The sequence below is a fragment of the Myxocyprinus asiaticus genome, chromosome 5 (assembly GCF_019703515.2).
Source record: "Myxocyprinus asiaticus isolate MX2 ecotype Aquarium Trade chromosome 5, UBuf_Myxa_2, whole genome shotgun sequence".
Lineage (NCBI taxonomy): Eukaryota > Metazoa > Chordata > Actinopteri > Cypriniformes > Catostomidae > Myxocyprinus > Myxocyprinus asiaticus.
Window position 1 is genome coordinate 23,379,371 of NC_059348.1, and position 21,964 is coordinate 23,401,334.

The following is a 21,964-nucleotide window of genomic DNA, read 5'->3' on the forward strand; positions in this document are numbered from 1 at the left end:
AAGTTTTCATTTACGCTCCCGGAGTTTTCATTCGCAGTTCTTGGACAAAAGAGGAGTTCTCATTGGCTTGTGAGATTTTGAGTGACAGCTCCTTGACCAGGAAGTAGAGTTTACCTAGAAGGGGCTCTGGTTCAGGTGCGAGAATCTGTTAGTAGCTTCATAATTAATTAGCGTTTAGTGATATATTTAAGTGCTTGTTTCTGTATTTTATCTGTATTTTTTGTCGCGATAAGTTTTGAGGGGCAGCATGGACAAATGCCTTAATCGTTATCAGCAGGACACGACGCAGCCTGATGCGAGTGTAATTAAGACAAGCTAATGAATAAATAGAAGTTATTGCTTTTCAGTCAGAGAGCTAGTCGGAGTCTCTTAGACGACAGAGAGGGATTTTTTTCTGAAATAGTTTTGCGTGCCCTTTTACTATAGTAATATTGTAGACTTTAGTAACCATGTTTTTCCTTCACCTCAGTAACCATGGTTTTAATACAGCTATATTAACCATAAATCAAGTAACCTTGTTATATATATATATATATGTATATGTATATATATATATATATATATATATATATATATATATATATATATATATATATATATATACACACACACACACACACACACGTATAAAACATATGGGCTTAAAATAAAATTAGGCCACGAGTAATGACATAATTCTCATTTTTGGGAATAAACCAATTCTTTAAAAAAAAAATTGAGTAGCCACATCCACATTCTAGAAAATTGTTGTAGAAAATTGTTCAAAGCAGTTCCCTTTTCATTTAACAGCTTTTCACAAACAAATTTCTGATGATCTAGAAGATGGAGTGGTGGTACTAGAGATCCATTGCCCTTTATCAGACTAGAATCTTGCTATTCTGCATGGATTAATGAATCCCTTGAACATCTGGAGCTCCAGACACTATTATACTGTGATATTTTGCAGACTATGTTCTACTAAATTTGTTTTGAGTTCTAGATTCAAACAAACACGATTCACAAGTACACAAGCAGTATCACTTTATTAGTCTATACCAAACACTTTATACTAGGATTCCAACAAATGTTAATGTTAGCTTGTCTAGCTTGATTTTGCACTTTTTTAGCAATATAATTTCAGTTGTAAAACAGTGGTCTATTACTGATGCTTGAGGTTAAGACATTTGAAATGATATATGGTTTGTCATGATTAATTAAATTATACTAGACAGTAAAATGTACAGTACAGGAACACTGAATAAATGAAAAGAAACAAGCCTCTAATGCATTGGTGTCCTCGTGAACGTTAAATGGTGTAATTCATTAAAAAGCAGTATGTATATTATTTTATGTATACTGTGTATTGTGTACACACAGTATTGTTCAGTGAGTGCAGTGTATTCTGTATATCTTGTAACTATAATATACAATGTTTGTGGAACTGCACTACTAAGTGATTTGATTTCCATAATTTTAATCAAGTTAAATTCATTCAAACTTTAAAATCAATTATTCAGCTGGTTTTGTAGAAGCCACATTTGAAGCAGTGTTTAAAAAATTCTATCAACAAAAACGTTCTTGGATTGAATACCCATCCAATGCAATAACATTGAAGGTCCACAGCCTGTGAAAACAAGCTCCATGCTTAAGATGTTCATAATCTGTTTAAATTCTTCCAAAAAAAAAAAAAAAGAGTAGCGCATGCACGAACAATGGGGTAGTTATGATGACTGAATTAGTCCATGCTGCTCCTGAAAGCTAATCGCGAGAACATAAGTCGTGGGGAAAAAGTACAAAAACAAGCACCTAAATATATCACTAAACACTAATTAATTATGAAGCCACTAACAGATTCTCACCCCTTCTAGTTAAACTCTATTTCTAGGTCAAAGAGCTGTCACTAAAAATCTCACAAGCCAATGAGAACTCCGCTTTGTTAGCCTCGCCCACACTAGAGTATTGTGCCAGAACTGCGAATGATAACGTCTCCAGTTACTCATGTAACATTGGTTCCCTGAGATGAAGGGAAAGAGCCATTGCAATGAACGCTATGGGGAAAATAATTTTCCACGACCTAGTTGAAGCCCTTGTATCATAACGGCAATCTTATGATTGGCAATGATGTTTGAGCCCCACCCTTTTAGGCACACATTTGCCTTATACAAGCAGGCGCTCAAACAGTTTATTCAGAATTTTCTGACTGAGGGACAAGAACGCGTCGCTCATTCCACGAAACTCTGAAGCAGTAGTGTGGCCAAGTTTTGCAATGTCTCGTTCCCTTCATCTCAGCGAACCGAGGTTACACGTGTAACCGGAGACATTCCCTATCGATTCAGTTCACGTGACATTGCAATGAACGCAATTTGGAATGGAGTCCCATCACACCACACTACGTAGCGTCATACCCTAAGATGTACCAGGGTAGAAACACTTCGAAGAATCTGTATATGAGGTCACGGGCCTGATCTGACAGTCTAAACTAGTGAGTGCACTCCACATGCATGTGCAGGGCATAATAAATGCGCTAACTGCTCCTCATCCGAATTAGACAGTGGATAAGAGAAAGCTTGTAGGTGCACTATCTGAGTCCTGAAGGCTGTGGAAAGCACCTTAGCCACATAACCTTTTTTGGGTTTGATGGTGGCTTTTGAAAGCCCCGGACCGAATTCTAGACATGAAATGTCAACCGACCGCACCTGTATATCACCAACACGTTTTACTGAGGCCAGAGCCATCTTTAACGAGAGCACACGCAACTCAACGGATTCCAATGGTTCGAACAGGGGGTTCATGAGCGCCCTCAGCACCAGATTTAAGTCCCATGTTGGAGCTGTAGCAGGGCGAGGGGGGTTCAAGTGCCTCGCTCCCCTAAGGAACTTTATGATCAGATCATGTCTGCCTATACAGGAACCAGCCTCTGGGGCGTGAAATGCCGATATGGTCGCTACATAGACCTTAAGCGCTGACGGAGTAAGACCTGTGTCCAACTGCTCTTAAAGGAATATAAGGATCTCCATTATGGAGCAATTCACTGGGTCTTTGTTGCGTGAAGAACACCGATCTGCAAACGCATGCATTTTAGTGCATAGAGAGGTCTCGTAGACAGCACTCTAGCTTGCAAAATGGTGTTCATTACAGATGGAGCCAATTCCAGCTCATTCGCTTTGCTCCGTTCAGGGACCATACATGTAGGTTCCACAGCTCTGGCTGGGGATGCCAAATCATGCCCTGCGCTTGAGAGAGCAGATCCCTCCTCAGCGGTATTTCCCATGGAGGGCCGCCTAATATCTCCATTTCTGGAAACCATGGCTGGTTGGGCCATTTTGGCGCAACCAACAGAACAGTTTCCTTGTCCTCTCGGACTTTGCCGATGACAGAGTGAAGGAGACGCACCGGGGAAACGCGTGTTTGCACCGGCCACTTGTGGGCCAAGGCATCCACTCCCAGTGGGGCTTGGGACATGGAGTGCCAAAGATGGCAGTGGGCTGTCTCTGCGGAGGCAACTAGGTCGACTTCTGCTTTGCTGAACATTCCCCAAATCCTCAGAACCGTGAAGGATGAAGTCTCCATTCCCTCGCCATCGGTCCCTGGCGCAACAGCATGTCTGCTCCGCAGTTCAGACGGCCCGGAACATGTTGCAGGGAGAGGAGATGGAGCACGATCCACATGAGGAGTTGTTGTCCCAGGCTCATCATTGGTAGCAATCGAGTGCTGCCCTGGTGATTTATGTACGCTACCACTGACATATTGTTTGACCAAATAAGAAAGTAATGATTCACTATGTCGGAATGGAAAGCTTTCACTGCTAAGACGGCTAGCATTTCCAAGCAGTTGGTGTGCCACGCCTGTTTCGCACTGGTCCAAGTGCCGAAAGCCAGGCGTCCATCGCACAGCGCGCCCCAACTCGTGTTGGACACACCCATGGTCACCACTTTCCACCTGAAAACCTGACCCAGCATCACACCCTGCTGATAAAGGTTTGGAGCCGTCCATGGTGCTAGAGCAGCCAAGCAGCAGCAAGTCACGGTGATGCGCAAGCGCCCCTGACGCCAGGCATGACTCGGTACATGGTGTTTGAGAAAGTACTGGAGAAGTTGTGTGTGTAAAAGACCTAACGGTATGACGGCGAATGCTGCCACCATAAAACCCAGACACTGGTGAATGGTCTGGACACACTCACTTGTGAAGTGCGCATGCATGCTCATGGAGTCGAGTTGAAACCCCAAAAAAGAGATTTGTTGGCTGGGAGAAAGTGTACTCTTCGCCCAGCTGACACTGAGACCCAGGCTGTTCAAATGGCGAAGTATCAAGTCAGTAATAGCCAATAGTCGAGGCAATTCAGAATGCACACGCCGTTCATCTTCAAAAAGGGTCGAGCGCCGCATCGACACATCTCGTAAATGTGCACGGGGCCAGAGACAATCCGAAGAAGGACTTTGAATTAATGTCATCCCCTTGAATGCGAATCTCAAGTACAATTCGGATATGAAAGTCCACGCCCTTTAGATCTATTGACGCAAACCAGTCCCGTGGGCGGTTGTGCGATAAGATCTGTTTCGGAGTTAACATTTTGAATGGGTGTTTTGCCAACATGCAATTCAAGTGTCTCAGATCTAAGATTGGCCGAAGCCCACTGTCTTTTTTTGGAACGAGAAAATAGCGGCTATAAAACCCTTTGCGAGTTTGACAATCGGGAACATTCTCTATTGCGTCTTTCGCGAGGAGATTGCGAATCTCTGCCCGTAACAATGGCGTGTCTCGTGACGGAACCGTGGACTGTGTAATGCCGGTGAATTGAGGTGGCTGGCGCAAATTGGAGCATATAGCAGCGCTCGATTGTTTTTTGCACACAGTCTGACACACCCGTGAGAGCTCGCCACGCATCTGCGTGGTGAGACAGCGGGTGCATCAGTTCACTCTTTATAAGAGACAGAGCGCCACATAGTGTGATGGGGTGTGAGAAACGTGGAGAGAAATTGAGCCCTCTTTTTGAGAATGCGTGAGCGTCTCGTGCGATCACAACAAACACTTTTCTTTTTTAATTTTTAATACATTCTTTATATGCAAACAATACACATGAACAACATTTTGTATAACACTCTGGTCCCGGTGAACTGCGGGAAGTGGAACAGCATGTATGTCTAGCCGGGCTTTCTTTGGATCTGGACGAAGAACTGCAGGCTCCAGACTCCTCTGCACGGCGTTGCGGCGGTCAGGAACGCGCCTGCTGCCCAGGGGAAATTTTTGGGCCACGGTTTATGCGGACTCACCGATGGCTCAGCTGCGGCTCTTGGTGACACTGAGGCGGCAGGAGTGGGGTGTTTTGTCGGGTGCTGGCTCGAAGCAGAGCATGAGCAGGGAAGATGAGAGGGAACACTTTTCTTAGGCAAAAAGTGCTTCATCGCTTGCAACTGCTTTTGTGCCTCAATGGATCATTCAGAAAAGCCTTCCATGGTGTTCTCGAAAAGGCCATCAGGGGAGACTCAGCATCACATCTCCGTGAGAGTTTACCAGACCTGCCGGTCCAAAACCACCAAATTATTAATCACCTTTCCGATGGCCTGCGCGGTAACTTTAGTAGCTCGCAGCGCCAGGTCTGTGGTGGTGCAGAGCTCTTTAACCACATCAGGGTTCGGGCCTTGCTCATCCACATCTTTGAGGAGCTTGGCCTGAAAGACTTGAAGCACTGTCATGCTACTGAGCCCTGAACCAGCCTAGCCCCACTGCTGTGTAAGCTCTTCCAGCCAGTGTGGACATCAGTCGGCACGGATTGGAAGGGTGGGCAGTGTGGGATTCCCACAGTTGTATAAGCACAGAGATGAGCTGCAACCTCCTCTTCAATAGGGGGGAAGCTTAGCATATCCCTTATCCTCAGTGTGGTCCACTTTTGTGAGGACAGCAGCTCCTCCGATCTGGACGCGAGATGAATAGTGCGCGGCAGGTCTTTGTGAGCTCGTTGTATACTTCTGGGAAGAATGGTGCCGTTTTCCAGCCGCAGCCTGCTGGCAGCAGCCGGTGTGCAGGAACCACTCATCTAGGCGAGATTTTACCGGCTCCTCTGGAGGGGACCACTTGAGACCGAGCTCCTCAACCGCCTGTGTGAGGATGCGAAGAAGCTCTCTGTCAATGGCCAGTGCACGCTCCTCACCCTTGCTGGTGGAAGGGGCTGCAGCATCCTCCATGGATCATTCTGCCATGTCTGATGCCACGAGGGACACGGCATCATTATCATTGTCAGACCTGCCAAATATGACAACACCGTGCTCATTAACGGAGGGCTGGAGGTCGTCATGTGCATACTGCACTGGCGAAGACACTGGGTGGGAAGACCGAGGGGCTCGTGCTGGTGCAAGATCCTCCTCAGGTTCATCCATCTCTACATCGCAGCCCTGCTGTGCTTCCTCATGTGATCCCTTGAGACTTAACACAGAAGAAACAGTCGGGAGGGCGCGGGAGGCAGAATCGTCCCTCAGAACGAGGGCAACATTAGAGCAGAGCATCTTGAGACTCATGTCTTCACAGTGAGGGCAGTCTGTCACCATGAGAGCTCCTTCAGCGTGGGTGTGGCCCAGGCAGCAAACGCAACTCTCATGTTGGTCTGACGGATCGATGTGTCACTCACAGGAACACTTGCGATACAACATCTTTAAAAAGACGCACACATACAAGCGGCTCTTTTGTGTGTGTTTTACATCACTTGGACGGGATTATATTATATATATTGAAAGGATACAACTCCAGCCTGGATGCTGCAGGAAGTGGGTAGATGTCACGCTAAGTGAAGAACCCGATCCGGTGGCGAGGCGGAGAGACTTCTAGTAATGCTAGAGCGGGCGGGTGAATCTTCGCTGGAATCCCGTCAACAGCAAAGAGAGGGCTGATCAAGATGAGATGATCCGTCGCAGTCAAGACGAGATGATGTCGGTCTTGAAGGAAGAAAATTATGAAGAAATTATGTTTGAACGCCCACATATATAGGGCAAAAGCGCACCTAAAGGGGCGGGCTAAAACACAATTGCCAATCATAAGATTGGCGTTATGATACAAGGGCTACAACTAGGTTGTGGAAAAGGATTTTCCCCATAGCGTTCATTGCAATGTCAAGTGAACTGAATCGATAGGGAGCATAAATGAAAACTTTGGAAGTGTGACTGAAAACACGAGCAGCAGATTCGTGAATCCTGATCAGTGAACGCAAGCAGAAAATTTCATTTACAAAGTATGCAGTTTATTTATGTGAATGTTTGCCTTGAAATTTATTTTTTTCAGTTTCAGTTTGCTTTTATTCATTCTCAGTTTCTATACATATTAGATTCTTGAAAACAATTGACACAAAAGTAATCCCATAGTTACATGCCAGGACGCTAAAAACCTGAGGTATGTAATAATGTTTGGTTTGGTCACTCAAGCATTTACGGGTTAAAGAAAGATAGCATTAGTATGCTTTTCCAGCAGAACATTTCATAAAAATAATTTTATAGGTTTTAACCCTTACCAGCCGGAGCGTTCAAATTTGGGAACAATTATTCCCGTGGTTCCTGTCTCAGTATCTTCTCCGTCCAATGAACGATTTTATTTCTGAAAAGTGCCAGATACTCATGACAATATAAGCTAAAAGCATATATGATTGGTTAAGGGGTTACTGGGCATGAATAATAAATGTATTGTCATCATCGTTATCCTCCATTTGCCTGAGAGGAGCCAGAGAGGGTACCCCGGGAAATTACCTCCAGTGTTGGACTTACTGCTTCAAATTGAAAACTGAGGCAATCTTTCGAGGTAAAACAAGTTATTTAACGTGTTGTCAATAGTCTATTGAAAGTCAAAACGTTTTAGTTACAAAGCATTTATTTGTAGGAGTAATGCTAGTTATTTCTGGAAAAAATGACATGACTGTTGGCATTCATCGGACAGGCAGCTAACCTCTATTTTTAAGCAAATTTCTGTGAAACTTGCTAAATAAACATTAGCTAGCAATACTATGTACATTTTTAACTAAATATCAATAACTTTTTTGGCCAATTTTGTCGCTTGTGAAAAATCCTCCTGAAGTAATGTGAGGCAGAGAGCAGACGCTGTTCAGACCTGCCTGGAAACTGGCCTGCTAGTTAGATAAGTTATCTAGCTTGTTGATTTTCCCATGTAATAATAATAAAATAAAAAAAATGGTAGTTATCTTCCTATAATTTAGCAGATAGGCTTACCCATCAATCACACAGACATGATTTTCGATTGTGTGTAGCTTCCTGTTCACAAGGAAAGTGTGAGAGGGCTGTCTGCAGTTGGACATTCTGGTTAGTCTGCAAGCCTTTGGTGACTATTCAGTGTACGGGTTTGTGAAGAACACACTGCTGGCTACCAATTGTTGTACTTTTTTTCTGTTGTAGAGATGGATAGAGACTATGGCTCCCTACTCAGCACCCTCAAGAGGAGGAGGCAGCTGACTGCTGATGAGCTTAGGTTCATAGCAGAGGAGGACATGGCTCATGAGTGCATGAGCACACAGGAGGAAGATCTGCTGGACCAGGAACTACTGCAGGAAGACCCGGACAACGAGGAGATTGAGGATGAGATGGATCCTGATCCCCAGCTAAGACCATCAACTGGGTATGTATGAATGTGTATGTATTGTTTGTTTCTATTTCGCATATGACTGATACTCACAGTAACACTAACACTGTTACTCTTATTATTTTGGGTATGGCTAGCCATTCTCGCACAGGTCCCAAGTCAGCTAGAAAGCGTAAACACTTCCCTGACTCTGTTTCTTATCCCTCGTACTCTGACATCGATTCACAGGCACCAAAACCTCTCTATTTAAGCCTAGCCATCCATTCGGTATTGACTTAGGTAACGTGCGTCAGGCTGTGCGGTCAACCTCCAATATGATGTTGCGAGAAATTTACTTTTTCATGCTGTTTTTTACTCAGGCTGTAGTTGCTGAGATATGCAGCTTTACAAACCATCAGTGGTGGGAGCTCGACCTAAACTGTCCGTCATATTCCAGCTACCAAGGAGCTTGGATGGAGGTGACCCCCGATGAATTTTACAAATTTCTTGGGTTGCTCATTTACATGGGGTTTTCAATTCTCCCTGATTCCCATCGTCATTGGGGAACCAATCACTTCAGATCTCGAGGGCGAGGGGATTTATGTTGCGTGACTGCTACAAGGCTCTTTTAGCAGCTCTACATGTTGTAGACCCTACCACAGAGGATAATCAGGATCGCCTTAGGAAGTCTTATGGACCACCTTAAACAAAAATGCCAGCAGCTCTTTCAGCCTAACCAAAATCTTGCAATAGATGAACGTATGGTCAAGTCTAAAGCTTGGTCAGGATTTAAACAATACATGAAGGGCAAGCCTACTCAATGGGGTTTTAAATTATGGGTAATTGCAACATCAGACTCGGGGTATACTCTCGACTTTAATGTTTACACAGGTAGTCATGATGGGCGTGTCACTGACTTGGCCACCAAAGTATTTGAATCGTTACTGCAGCCATTCAAAGACCAGGGCCACAATGTTTGGTTTGACAACTTTTACACATCCCCAGCTCTTATGGTTAAGTTGTTAGAAATGGGAACTAATGCCTGTGGGACATGCAGGGTGAATCGTAAACTGTTTCCTGCAGAATTTAAAGACATCAAAAGATGGGAACACACGACAGCTCGTGGGGATATGAGTGGTGTAGGATTGAGGGGAATACACTTGTAATTCAGTGGAAGGACACGTGTGCAGTTACATGCCTCTCCAATTTCCACAATGCGAATGGCTCAACCAAAATTACTAGGTTTGTAAAAAATGATGGCGACTGGACAAAAGAAATAGCCCTCCAGCCCACTGCCATCAGCGATTATAACAAAAACATGGGCGGTGTTGATAGGACAGACCAAATGATAAAATCATACGACGTACTACAAAAAACTCAGAAGTGGTGAAAGACTCTTTTTTTCCACTTCATAGACATTGCCGTCGTCAATAGTTTCATATTGTTTAAGGAATGGCAACACATTCATGTGGCACCAGGGGATGAGTATAGACCGGTGAACTGAACCCAGATAGATTTCAGAGAATATCTGGCTCGTCAGCTGGAAGGTATCGATATTCACACAAGTTTCCCTTTGCATACACTAAAGCCTGTAGTCCCTCCTTTGACATCACTCCACACAGCCCATGTCCCTAAATTTGAAGAGTCCTCGAAGAGATGTTGGTTATGCTATCGGAAAAGTAGGACTGAAAATAAAACTAAAGTAGCTTGTTGCGTGCCTGAATGTAATGGCAAAAGACTTTGCTTGGTTCGCGATAGGAACTGTTTTCAGTCTTGGCACTAAGCTGAGTGTGTACCAGTTTCGCGAAGAGGTCTAGGTTGGGCTGTGTTTACTGGTGTTGTTGTCCTCCCCCTCCCCTCTTTCCTCCCTCTCTTCTCTCCACAGGTATTGCAGTTGTTGAGTATTTATGAATTTATATATATTCTGTTCCTGCACTCTTTATTAAAAATGTATTTACTGTAGATTGTTCGAAAGTTTGCTTTTGTATATTTTGCTGTGTAATTCGTGTGTAATTCTAATGTTCAAATTAAATAAAGTGTGTGTTTTATTGAACACATAAAATGTATATTTCAGTGTTTGTGTCCTTCAATTTCAGATGCAATCTCAATTTATTATTATAGGTGCTCAAAAGGAGTATTTGAGGAGTGGTCATGTGAAATGTATCTTAACATTCTAAATGTTTGTTTTATTCCATTTTCCCACTAATCACTAGAATGGTCATAACTTTTAAACAATAGATTATATTTCTAATCTGTCTGCTATTCTACATTGCCCACAAAAGTATGTATATTTCATACACTCTAAGTTTCCCTCTAGTTTGTAATTAAAATGGTTGAAAATGCAGTTGTCTGATGAAGTATGGTGGTCAGAGAAGATTTTTGTAAAAATTGCTGTGTGAAATCTTATTGTTAAAGGATGATTAGCCTTAAATAATCATACATATATTTAATATCATTTGAAAGCCCTAGTTCTTCTCTTCAATATGGAGTATACAGTTCAGGTGTGTGATGTTATATGAATATGGATATGAATATCATATTCTGGCACAGAATGGAATTTTTGGAATTTTGGGCTTAAATGGGTTAAATGAAGAAAAACAATAAATAATGTTAGTTAGTTGGTGAACTACACCTGTGGTTACTCTGCTAGAGACTTCACATTGTCCATCCATCCACTTCAAATTATATTGGGACCAGTTGGTTAAAAAAAAACAAAGTTAAGTGAATGCTCAGAATAGTTAGTTCTGACCTAGAACAATGTGTTTGCAGATGCCACTTGGCTTGATAGTGTTATATAATGCAGTGAAACGCATGCATTTGTAGCTTAAGTGTCCAAATACGTATTGGGGCCACTGTATGCTTGTGCAAGATCATAGAGAAAAAGCGTCATAGACGTCTAACCTTGAACAGCTCCTTTAACTACAGTGACAAAGCCCTTCCACAGCTCTTCAGGGTCAATCTCTACCCACCCAGGTTGAGGATACAGAAGGGACACCTGTGACAAGGAAGGTGCATGATGCAACACATGATACAAATCACACAAGAATGCATTTTCACAGTCCTAATCAAGTAAGTTCAGAAATCATTCAAATCTAATCAACCTGCTGTCATTTACCTCCGCAGTGCATGATCCACGGATGTTGGCACTCTTATCGTACACATGGCACCTGACGGAGGTTGTCCCTACATCAACAGAGAGAATGAAAGTATCTCTTTTGACGAACCCGTTCCTCTGAGTGTCCATTGTATAATGCGCTTATTCACACAACGGCAAAAATACTTTAATCGCCATGGCTGCTAACATGTCACTGTAGTTTCCGAGTAAATGTTCCCTTTCCAAACTTCACAATACTGCAGCAGTCAAAGGATCCTGTTTTAAACTTTGCTCCATAGACCTTTGAGTTTCCTTCCGCCGAAGATTTTGATTGCCCAACCTCGGATAGTTTTCTAAGCAATAAGCAGTTAAGAAAGCCGATCTGCACAAAACTGACTGAATGTGTTCACTTCGTTGCTTTGAAAGTATACTCAGCGGTGAACACGGTAAGATCAAAACCAGGTGTGCTGGACTCCCAACTTTCCCAAACTCTCACGTGTGATCCCCAATGCGCCCTATTTTAAATCGGCAAACGATTTATCTCCAGCCGCAGTACTTTCCTTAAAAAAAAAATAAAACCTAAAACCTATCTGGAGCTGCGTTTATTTGATGCAAGGAAACAATCAATACGTCACATATCAGTCGATAGGTGAGGAGAGTTCTTAAAGAGACAGTGCACCAAATAGAGCTGTTCAGCCGTGACGTCAATTTGTAGGCGAACCCGAAAGCTAAGACCTTATTCACGCTAGCGCCATCTTTGATTTTTAATGGCAATGACAACGAGGCTGAGGGATAGACTTACAGTCTCTTCAATGGGCTGTACTGCTGTTTAAAGTGTTTTTGGATCGTTCCGCAGACAAAACATTGATAAAATATCTGTCCAAGAGCATTCAGTAAACAAAGAACTCCAGACAACATGAGTTGTGGAAATCAGATGTGATCTAGGAGATTTATACCATTCCTGCCATTGAAGAAACTAAGTCTATGCCTCACAGCCTCGTTGTCATTCCCATTACAAAGATGGTGCTAGCATAAAATACGGTCTGTGGTACACATTATTTAAAGATAATTTGATATTTTGTTCTACAAAATAAATTACAGTCATACCTCAAATGTGAATTTTGAAGCCACCCTGTTTTTAAAAATTGTTGCTAACAAGTTACTAAATAAGGACTACAAATACCACAAGCCTGTGAGTGTATGTGCCTTACCAAACGGAAAACCCTTGTAGTCCTTTTCTAACATCTTGTTAGCAATTTACTTATAAAAAAAAAAACTCAGCGGCTTCAAAATTACATTTGAGGTATGGCTGTGTGTAACATATGCTGTAAAACAAAACACCAAAGTATCTTCAAGTAATGTTTACCACAGACCATCTCCTCATAAATCCAAAACTGGCATTAAGAATATCCCAGAAGAAAATCCAGAGGGAACCCATGGCTGGAAAATGCCAATTCTCTTTCTGCGTTTTGGACTACAACCTGAACAGCTCTATATTAGAACTGAAATGAAAAAGTGGGGCGGGCACTATTCTACACTCTCACATCTATGTTTCTGTTCAATATAATCAAATGATTAAGACCAGAGACATTATGTTAGCAAAATGTTTATTATGATAAAATTTACAGCACATCAACTAATAAGGAGGTGCACTCATTTTTTGTCAAGTCATTAAATAAACAACAAAACGCCTTTTAAAATAAAAGTGTTTGTTCATAGTTTCAACATTTAAAACTTGGGCAAAAAAGATCTGGTGGGATACAAATATGTGGAGACGATGAAAACAAAAGGGCACCAGAATAGCTTGAAAGAGAAATATTAACAATTACTATTATCCGATTTGTAAAATGGTGCATATAAAATCCATGGATCTTAGTACACAAAATTCATTTTAAAATCATAGAACTTTAACATTTCCCCAGAAATAAAGGTAGGCTTATACAAAAATAAAATTTTGAAATGTCCACAACCCATTTGAAAAGACATAAATCAAGCAACAAACAACATCTTATTAGAAAGGCAGTTGTGTTCAAATTTTCATCCCCACCTGACCATGTTAAACCCTATTTATACAATAATCCACAGGGATTATATTTCCTTAAATCTGTGTGCTTTCTGGCTGGGTGAACAAAATGGGCTGGTTTCAATGCCTATTGTAGATTAGGTCTATGAATCTTCCAAAAAGTTTTAGAACAGCACTCGGCTTAATTCAAACCTCTGAAACTTGCTCCAAGGTTTCAGCATGTTTTACTGTTTATTAAAGTCACACCTTAAGAAGATAAAATTATGTTCTCTCATGCTGGACTGCACAACTGTGCCTTATAAAAAAAAATGTAATACCAGTACAGATGGTATTTTGCAGCAATTTATGCCAAATTGTATTACTTTCTTGTGTACTGTATAATGTTCCACAACTACAAAACTAATTATTGCACTTTGAATATTAAAATACTGCGTTGGAAAGCAACCAGTGATCGTAATAAAAGCTAAAGGATTTGATATTGAGTCAAAAAAAGAAGAAAAAAAAGAGCTGAGGTAAATGTAAAACCTCTTTCATGATCAAGTATTCAATGATCATTTTGGTGCAGTAATCAATAGCAGTAAAAGTTTTCCTCACAACTACCTCCACTCAAAACATGGCAACTAAAACAAATACAAAACCATTTCAGAGCCAGAGACGTATAAATTATGTCTCTACAAGCATGATCATATCATGAAAACATAGTCCATGTTTTCTTTCGATCTCGGTTTCCACAGCATTCTTTCGTAACTATGATCATTTGTAGAGCTGATGAGAGACAGACAGCATGATAAAATTATTTCAGTCAGTCACTTTTGCAGCCTCAAAGTTGACTGCGAGTTTCCTTTGTTTCCGCTTGGAGGCCGATCCGGGCGTGTGAGGGTTGGCGTTTTGCCTGGGCGTCTTAGGTGTAGTCGGTGTGGGCTTCTCTGAAGGCTCATAGTTTCGGGTGGGTGGGGGGGTCTTGGGAGCTGATAGGGGCACTGAGACAGAAGCAGCTGGTTGGGAAGGTCCACTGCTCTGGATCTGACCAGCATTGGCAGCGCTGGTCGACACCTGTTTTGATCGGCCTGAAACTCGCTTCTTGGTCACCTAAAGACATGATGTCTTGTTATAGCTAGAGTGTGCAGGGGGTAAAACTCAAACCCATGGTGAAATAAACATGTAATGAAAAGCATCTATAGTGTGGCAGATGCAAATATGGACATATTTAGTTGACTGCAAACCAGCATTTCTGTCATCAATTCATATTTAAAAGCAAATACAAGGCTGAAGAAGCTTAAGAAGTTCTTGCCTGGAGGGGAACAAACTGGTTGTGGGATCCGCCGGCTGCAGTGGATGCAGGGGGTCGTGCTCCGGGGAATGTTCCTCCATAGAATGGCTGCCCTTGGTTGGGAAGTTGCATACCCCAGTGAAGAGGTCCATAGCCTTGTGGGGGCATCAAAAGACCACCTGTGTAAATAAAACCAATCAAGTGTAAATTTTATAGATTTAACAGCATCAGAACCATCGGATGACTAAATAAAACCAATCTCAAGGGCTTGCCTTAGTGTATAAGATAGGAAGACAAAGGCACAAACCTGGTGGCTGACTAAACATAGAGGGATGAGGAGCGAGAGGCCTCATCTGCTGAACTCCAGGGAATATGGGAGGAGGCAATGGGAATGAACCCAATGAGTTCTGCAGAAGATCAAGAATACGTCATTCAGCACTGACTAGACTAATACACACTAAATATCAATATAGACTCTTTTACTGTATTCTGTATACAGCCAGTTCATGCAATGCATAATTGATCATATGAGAAAAAGATCTTTCCATAAACAGAATTCATCACTGTTTTAATGCACTAGTGCACATTTGACAATTTGTTCAGTGACAGTTACCAAGCGTTGAAGGGCAAAGAGTGCAGCTTTCTCTTTGGATTCAGATTCAGACTGACATTGAGGACCGTGCACCTGAAGACCATTGGACAACTTCACCTGACACACTGTTAGACTCTATAGAAAGAGAAAGAAAGTGAATCAGATGAAATATGAAAATGTGGGTGGGGGAAAATAAAATAAAGGCTTATGAAGGGCTGAGAAGTATGGTGATATATATTGTGGCCCCACTGCTGTTAGTTACGGTTGCTGATGCTGTCAAGCTTTCCTACGGTCATGTGTACTTGCGCAAACACGGGGAAAGAAGTAATATTATATTTACCTCAGGAATAATTAACTAACACCTTTGTGAACAGGGCATTTATATGTGTAGGCTATATTGTCATGAATCATTATGGAACAAAAATGGCAAGAATATGGCTATATAATTTTTTGCTTATATTGCCCACCCGTATCACATGGTTAATGTATAGCCCTTTTTTTTTCCTTCAGAAAAATAAACAAAATTGTGATATGTACCATTACTGTGATATAAAATTACTCATACTGTAAAAAAGAATTTTGGTCATAGTGCCCAACCCTTGTTCACCCAAAGAAAGGAAAATTCTGTCATTGAGAGATGCTTGTTCACAATGGCTCATGCTTAAACCTTGCAAAAGCAAAAAGCAGTGCAAGTTCTAACGCAAAAACATGAACTGTTTCAAATTGATTAGATGGTACATTTCAAAGCAGGCGGCTCAGCTTTTTATGCATGCAATGATTTTGTCCCACATCTCATATTGCATCACAGTTTGGACTCAAACAAGTGAATCCACAATAAATCAAATCGATGGCATCATTGTTATATATAAAAAAAATTATATACATTTGTCATACATAAAATTAGTTTATAAATGTTTGCACAACAAAGCCCATCAGGTGTTATGTAATTTTATAAATAGACAGAATGGTAGCAGAACAACCAGGAGCATAGTGAATGGTCATTGTAGGACTGACTACTGTAGAACGACTTGGGGGCAAAGGTTTTTTTTTTTTTTTTTCGATGAAGGGATCTCAACTTTGGAACATGTTACCAATTGAAATCAACAAACATGACAACCTTAAAAAATTCCTCCATTTATGTTACGCAAAAAAAAGAAAGTCAAACAGGTCTGGAATGACATGAGTGCAAATAAATGACGAACAAATTTATATTTTTGAGTAAACTATTCCTTTAAAAACAGTTTTCTATTTGTCACAATATGGTTTGGCTTGGTTATGTAAAGCAATTGAAACTGACTTATTTTTTGTTTGTTTTTTTGTGGAAGGTCACTTGTGGGATTTCTATGAATTCCAAATGGTCCAGTGTATTCTCAATGCAATAATGGCTAGTAAGGAGATTAAACAGACAGATAAGGAGCTTGTGAGACTGACTGACCTGTCTGTTGCGGAGGAAGGCAAATTCCGGAGGTCCCATCCCTAGACCCATGCACACCCGGCCAAGCTCAACAGCAATGCTGGGCAGGATGGGAGGCTGGCCTGCCAGAGGAGGTGCTGGGGCCTCAGTCTGAGGTGTGTTCATCCGAGCAGCTGTGTGACATAGCAGACTCAATTATTCACTATGCACATTTGATACACAATAGGCAACATCTCAGGTGTAAGAATTCATCATCTAGTCAATAAATTTAAGTCACGTTCATGAATCTTTTATTGATTCTATCACCTAAAATCTTGCACATTGATTGTGATTGGTAGACACACTGAAGTACCTAGCTTTTTGCTGGAGCGTCTCTTGCTCTGTTGTTGGGCGTTGGGGGGTTCTGAACTCTGGCCTCCAGAAAGTGAAGTGGAGTCAGGAGCAGAGGAACTTGTTGCAGAACTGTCAATTTTCAACATTTCTTTCAAAACCAGAGTTCCCTTCTGCTCAGAAGAAAACATATATATTTTAAACATTTGCTAAGGCATTAAAATCACTATACATTCTGATCAGACACCTACTTAATTCCATATTTTACACATTCCCCCATTGTACTTTACAACCATTCTTTTGTGCCAGCATTTCTTTAATACCATTGCAATAAGAAACACGCATTGCGCACCATGGCAAAGGACTGCGGAGAGAGAGGTTCTCCTGATTGGCTCTTGGGCTCTTTAGGTGAATGAGGCAGGATGGGCTCAGACTCCTTTGAGATTTTCAGATTGGCTATAAGCTCTTCAAATTCTGTGGATACCTGTAAAACATACATGTAAGATAAAAGTTACCTATTAAAAAGAAAAAGTTTTGACTTCAAATACTGATTTAGTAAGCCACATTCAAAGCAATTGTAAAACAGCTGATAAACAAACACACATTTGCTGCAATGCTAGGCAACCATAAATAGCCTACAGTTAGGCTAATGAGCAGTATTATATGGTAAAAGAATAGTTTCTTCCGATTATTTTTATCAAATGTAACCTTTTATTGAACATCGCTGTTCCTACCGTTTTAGAAAATTAGTAAGCTACTCAGTTTTTTTTTTTTTTTTTTTAAGAGTAAAAAGCATAAAAAGCTATTGAGGAGTAATGTGTTTTATTCTATACCTTATTTGAAGGCCCCTGTAGGAGAGCAGCATTCAAATCTTCATTTCTCTTTAGCAGTCTAATATTGCCACTTGCAGCCTGCAAAATCAAATAAACATTTTTTAAGTATTTGGTACAGCTTACAAAGGGATATTAATAAAGACAATAAAACTCTTAATTGTTTTTTTTTTTACTTGTCATTAAAGCCATTCCCTCACAATGGTCTTTTGTTGAAAATGCAACCCCGCACTCCTAGTGACTCAAAGGACCTAAACGTGTCCTTAATGTAGTCTATGCATAGACATTTGTGTTTAAGCTTTAAAGTGAGTCACAATCAACCACTATTCCAGACCGGTCCAGAATATTCATTAAAATTATTCCTTTATGTTCCCCATAAGAAACAGTCATACAATCTTGAAACCACATTTCATTTATGGGAGAACTATTCTGAATATAATCAAGGTCCTTTGACTCATTCTTTTAATTGCTGCCTTGTTTTAAAAATTACAATCTTTTACAATAAAGATCTTTTAATAATCTAAAAATAATAATAGTTTCCTGTCTTGCCCCAGCAACTTTCAAACCAAACCTACACCCTTGAATCACTCTATATTATAAATAGTGACTATATGATCAACTGATGATGGTACTACAGGTGTGAGTGTTGATTGACAGCTGATCTATGCAGTGCAGTGGCATTTGAAAGCTTACAGGTTTGTTAGAGTCGTTGCCTTGGATCTGTTTATTTTGTCCCTCCAATTGCTGCTGTTGTGGCACTGATCCACTGCTTTTCCCAGCCTGTTATAAATAACACCAGGTAAATGTCATCCACTACAAATAACAAGCACACACTTGCAAACATACAGTATTTGGTACAGTAAGACAGAATGGAGACTTACATTGTTTTGCCAGTGAGCAGGTGGTTTCTGAGGCATTCCTGAACTCTGCAGAGACTGCCATACATTACTGAACTCCCTCTCAGTACCAGAGTCCTACAGGAGCACACACAGAGGTGTTATAATGTATTATAGGCGTTCATCCCTAGAGCAGAAAGGCCTTTTAATGTCACAGTTATTCACGCAGATTCTAACACACAGTCTGTACCTTATGTTGGTTTTTCTGGTTGAGGGCTTTGTGAGGCAAGTGTCTGTTGCTCTGAGCATCAGCCCTGAGATTAAAACTTTGTCTGCCATTCTGATGCTGTCAATAGGGAATTCAACACCATTAGTCAATTCACACATGGAGCAACATACTTCCCTTTGCACTGTTGAAGAAGAAGCTGTATAGGCATAGATTTATACTGGACTACATTTTGTTTAATATACAGTATGTCACAGTGTACGCAGTTTCCATGAATGCTAAAAATGTTGCACAGACAGCGGGGATAGGTAAAAATACAAATGTTCCTAAGCATCAGGATCTTCATTTGAACAATCTCGATTCTAAAATCCCAAGATCGATCTATGCATTAAAAGCCATTCACTTGCATATTTGACCAAATTTCAGGCTAAAACTTTGCATCTTGAGAGTAAAAGTTTGGCTTGTGTGTCCGAAGACCAATCCATTTGTCACTGAATAATGCCACAGTCCAAATCACTGAGATCAAATTTTTTCCCCATTCTGATGGTTGATGTGAACATTAACTGAAGCTCCTGACCCGTATCTGCGTGATTTTATTCACTGCACTGCTGCCACATGATTGGCTGGTGCCAGATGGGCTGGTTTGAGTATTTCTGTAACTTCTGATCTCCTGGGATTTTCACACACAGCAGTCTCTAGAATTTACTCAGAATGGTGCCAAAAACAAAAAACATCCAGTGAGGAGCAGTTCTGTGGACGAAAACGCCTTGTTGATGAGAGAGGTCAACAGACAAAGTCTACGGCAGTGGTTCTCAACCTTTTTTTGATGAATGCCCCTCTACTTCCCTAAACAGTAGACCTACTCTAAACACATGTAAAAACAATAAATACAAAATATAAACATTTAAAGTTGTAACAAAAATTAATCATATTCTCTCACTCCCCTAATGTAGACTATGACAAATTTAATAAAGCTGAAGTAGTGATATGATAATATTTATTATCAATCTATTTCTCCCTAAAGTACAGTTAGTGTCACTACAGTAAATTCAAGGGTGGTGATGTAGAACTGTGCCAAATTCAAACGGTTTCAGTTTCTCGCACCGAGTTTAAGAGCTCGAGCTTTAAGAGCTTTGCACTCGCGCTTCTCTGTCCACTGAGCCGTATCCATCTGCAGAGCCATACAGGTGCATTAGCCGAGGTTGTGCCTCCACCTGTGTATTTGACGCTGCTAACCATATCCTTCAGATGTATTGCTAGACTTCAAAATCAAATGAACCCCAGTACAAATGCTTACCAACCCGTATAATTGAGAACCAACTGATATACTCCAAGTCTAGATAAATGTTTTAATGCAAAGAGGAACTTGACGACAGATTTGATTATTATGACTGATAAACTCCCCCCTCTCTACTAATTTGCTCTCATTGCACTGCCCCCATTGAGAACCCCTGGTCTACGGTAACTCAGAATGCTATTCTGAGATGCAGGTTGGCGCTGTTTTGGCGGCACGAGGGGGACCTACACAACATTAGGCAGGTGGTTTTAATGTTGTGTGTGTATATATATATATATATATATATATATATATATATATACACACACACACACACACACACACACACACTATATATATATATATATATATATATATATATATAAAAACTTTTTTTTTTTCCCTCTCTCTTTTTCTCCCAATTTGGAATGCCCAATTCCCACTACTTAGTTGGTCCTCATGGTGGCGCAGTTACTCAATCCGGGTGGCGGAGGACAAGTCCCATTTGCCTCTGCTTCTGAGACTGTCAATCCGGGCATCTTATCACGTGGCTCGTTGTGCATGACACCGTGGAGACTCCCAGCATGTGGAGGCTCGTGCAACTCTCCGCGATCCACGCACAACTTACCACGTGCCCCACTGAGAGCAAGAACCACTTAATCGCGACCACGAGGAGGTTACCCCATGTGACTCTACCCTCCCTAGCAACCGGGCCAGACCTGGCTGGAGTCACTCAGCACGCCCTGGATTCAAATTCACGACTCCAGGGTTGGTAGTCAGCATCAATACTCGCTGAGCTACCCAGGCCCCCAAGACATTATATTTATTGATGGAATATAGGGATTTGTACAGTTTAGAAAAGCTACAATGTGACCAAAATGAAAATCTAATGATAAAATAAAACTGGTCAAATTAATATTTCAAAATGTTCTTAGTTACAAGGTCCCCTGCATAATTAACAGCATATCAGCTGAGAGATAATTTCTTTCATGTGTTAGCAAAATCAGAACTGAATCAGAATTGAATCGAACTGGGAAACCTATATCAACACCCAGCCCTAACAGACAACGTCAGTAAGCTAAGCCAAAACATCTCATGTTTAAATATGTAATGTCTTTATAAAGTTATGGTTATACTTTTTATAGTTTGTTAGTTTCATATCATAATAGATTGTTAGGTGCATATATTTCTTTGGAATCTTATTTTTGACCTTTCTGCCATTGTTTTCAAAGTGGTATTGTATAGGACAGGAAACAATGGGAGAAAGAAGGGAGAATAGAACCTGCAAATGATGCAAGCCAGACTCAAACTCATGTTGCCCACATGAGAACCACAGCAACATGTCCAACCACAAGGTCAAGGCTCCAACATAGCATATTTTTAATGTTTATTCACGGTGCTGCCTGCTAAGCTTTCATTATCATTATATTTAATGTACGCATGATTTTTATTGTTTTTACAAACTGAGGGACGAGTCAAAATTATTGTTGTGGTAATCAACAGCATGCCACACATGATGTCCACAGACATTAAGTTGAAAGTTA

At 41.1% G+C, this 21,964-nt stretch overlaps 2 protein-coding genes across 3 annotated transcripts in view; both read right to left on the reverse strand.

The window, feature by feature from the left end:
- The window catches only part of gk5 (glycerol kinase 5), a 43,504-nt gene extending 31,257 nt beyond the window's left edge, over positions 1-12,247 (reverse strand). The window contains exons 1-2 of one of the 2 annotated variants that reach the window (XM_051697127.1): positions 11,645-12,247; positions 11,431-11,524 (exon numbers count right to left, since the gene is read on the reverse strand). In XM_051697127.1, coding sequence (XP_051553087.1) covers positions 11,431-11,524; positions 11,645-11,773 — 223 coding nt within the window. In that variant the 5' untranslated portion in view covers positions 11,774-12,247. Of the gene's footprint in view, positions 1-11,430; positions 11,525-11,644 lie in introns of those variants that run through there. The other variant, XM_051697128.1, reaches the window with a different exon arrangement.
- Positions 12,248-13,213: 966 nt separating this feature from the next.
- xrn1 (5'-3' exoribonuclease 1) overlaps positions 13,214-21,964 on the reverse strand; it is a 31,145-nt gene continuing 22,394 nt past the window's right edge. The window contains exons 32-42 of the mRNA XM_051697125.1: positions 19,169-19,264; positions 18,964-19,056; positions 18,776-18,862; positions 18,086-18,163; positions 17,605-17,736; positions 17,275-17,425; positions 16,944-17,095; positions 15,530-15,643; positions 15,224-15,323; positions 14,938-15,095; positions 13,214-14,735 (exon numbers count right to left, since the gene is read on the reverse strand). Of these exons, the coding sequence (XP_051553085.1) occupies positions 14,445-14,735; positions 14,938-15,095; positions 15,224-15,323; positions 15,530-15,643; positions 16,944-17,095; positions 17,275-17,425; positions 17,605-17,736; positions 18,086-18,163; positions 18,776-18,862; positions 18,964-19,056; positions 19,169-19,264 (1,452 nt within the window). The 3' untranslated portion in view covers positions 13,214-14,444. The remainder of the gene's footprint in view (positions 14,736-14,937; positions 15,096-15,223; positions 15,324-15,529; positions 15,644-16,943; positions 17,096-17,274; positions 17,426-17,604; positions 17,737-18,085; positions 18,164-18,775; positions 18,863-18,963; positions 19,057-19,168; positions 19,265-21,964) is intronic.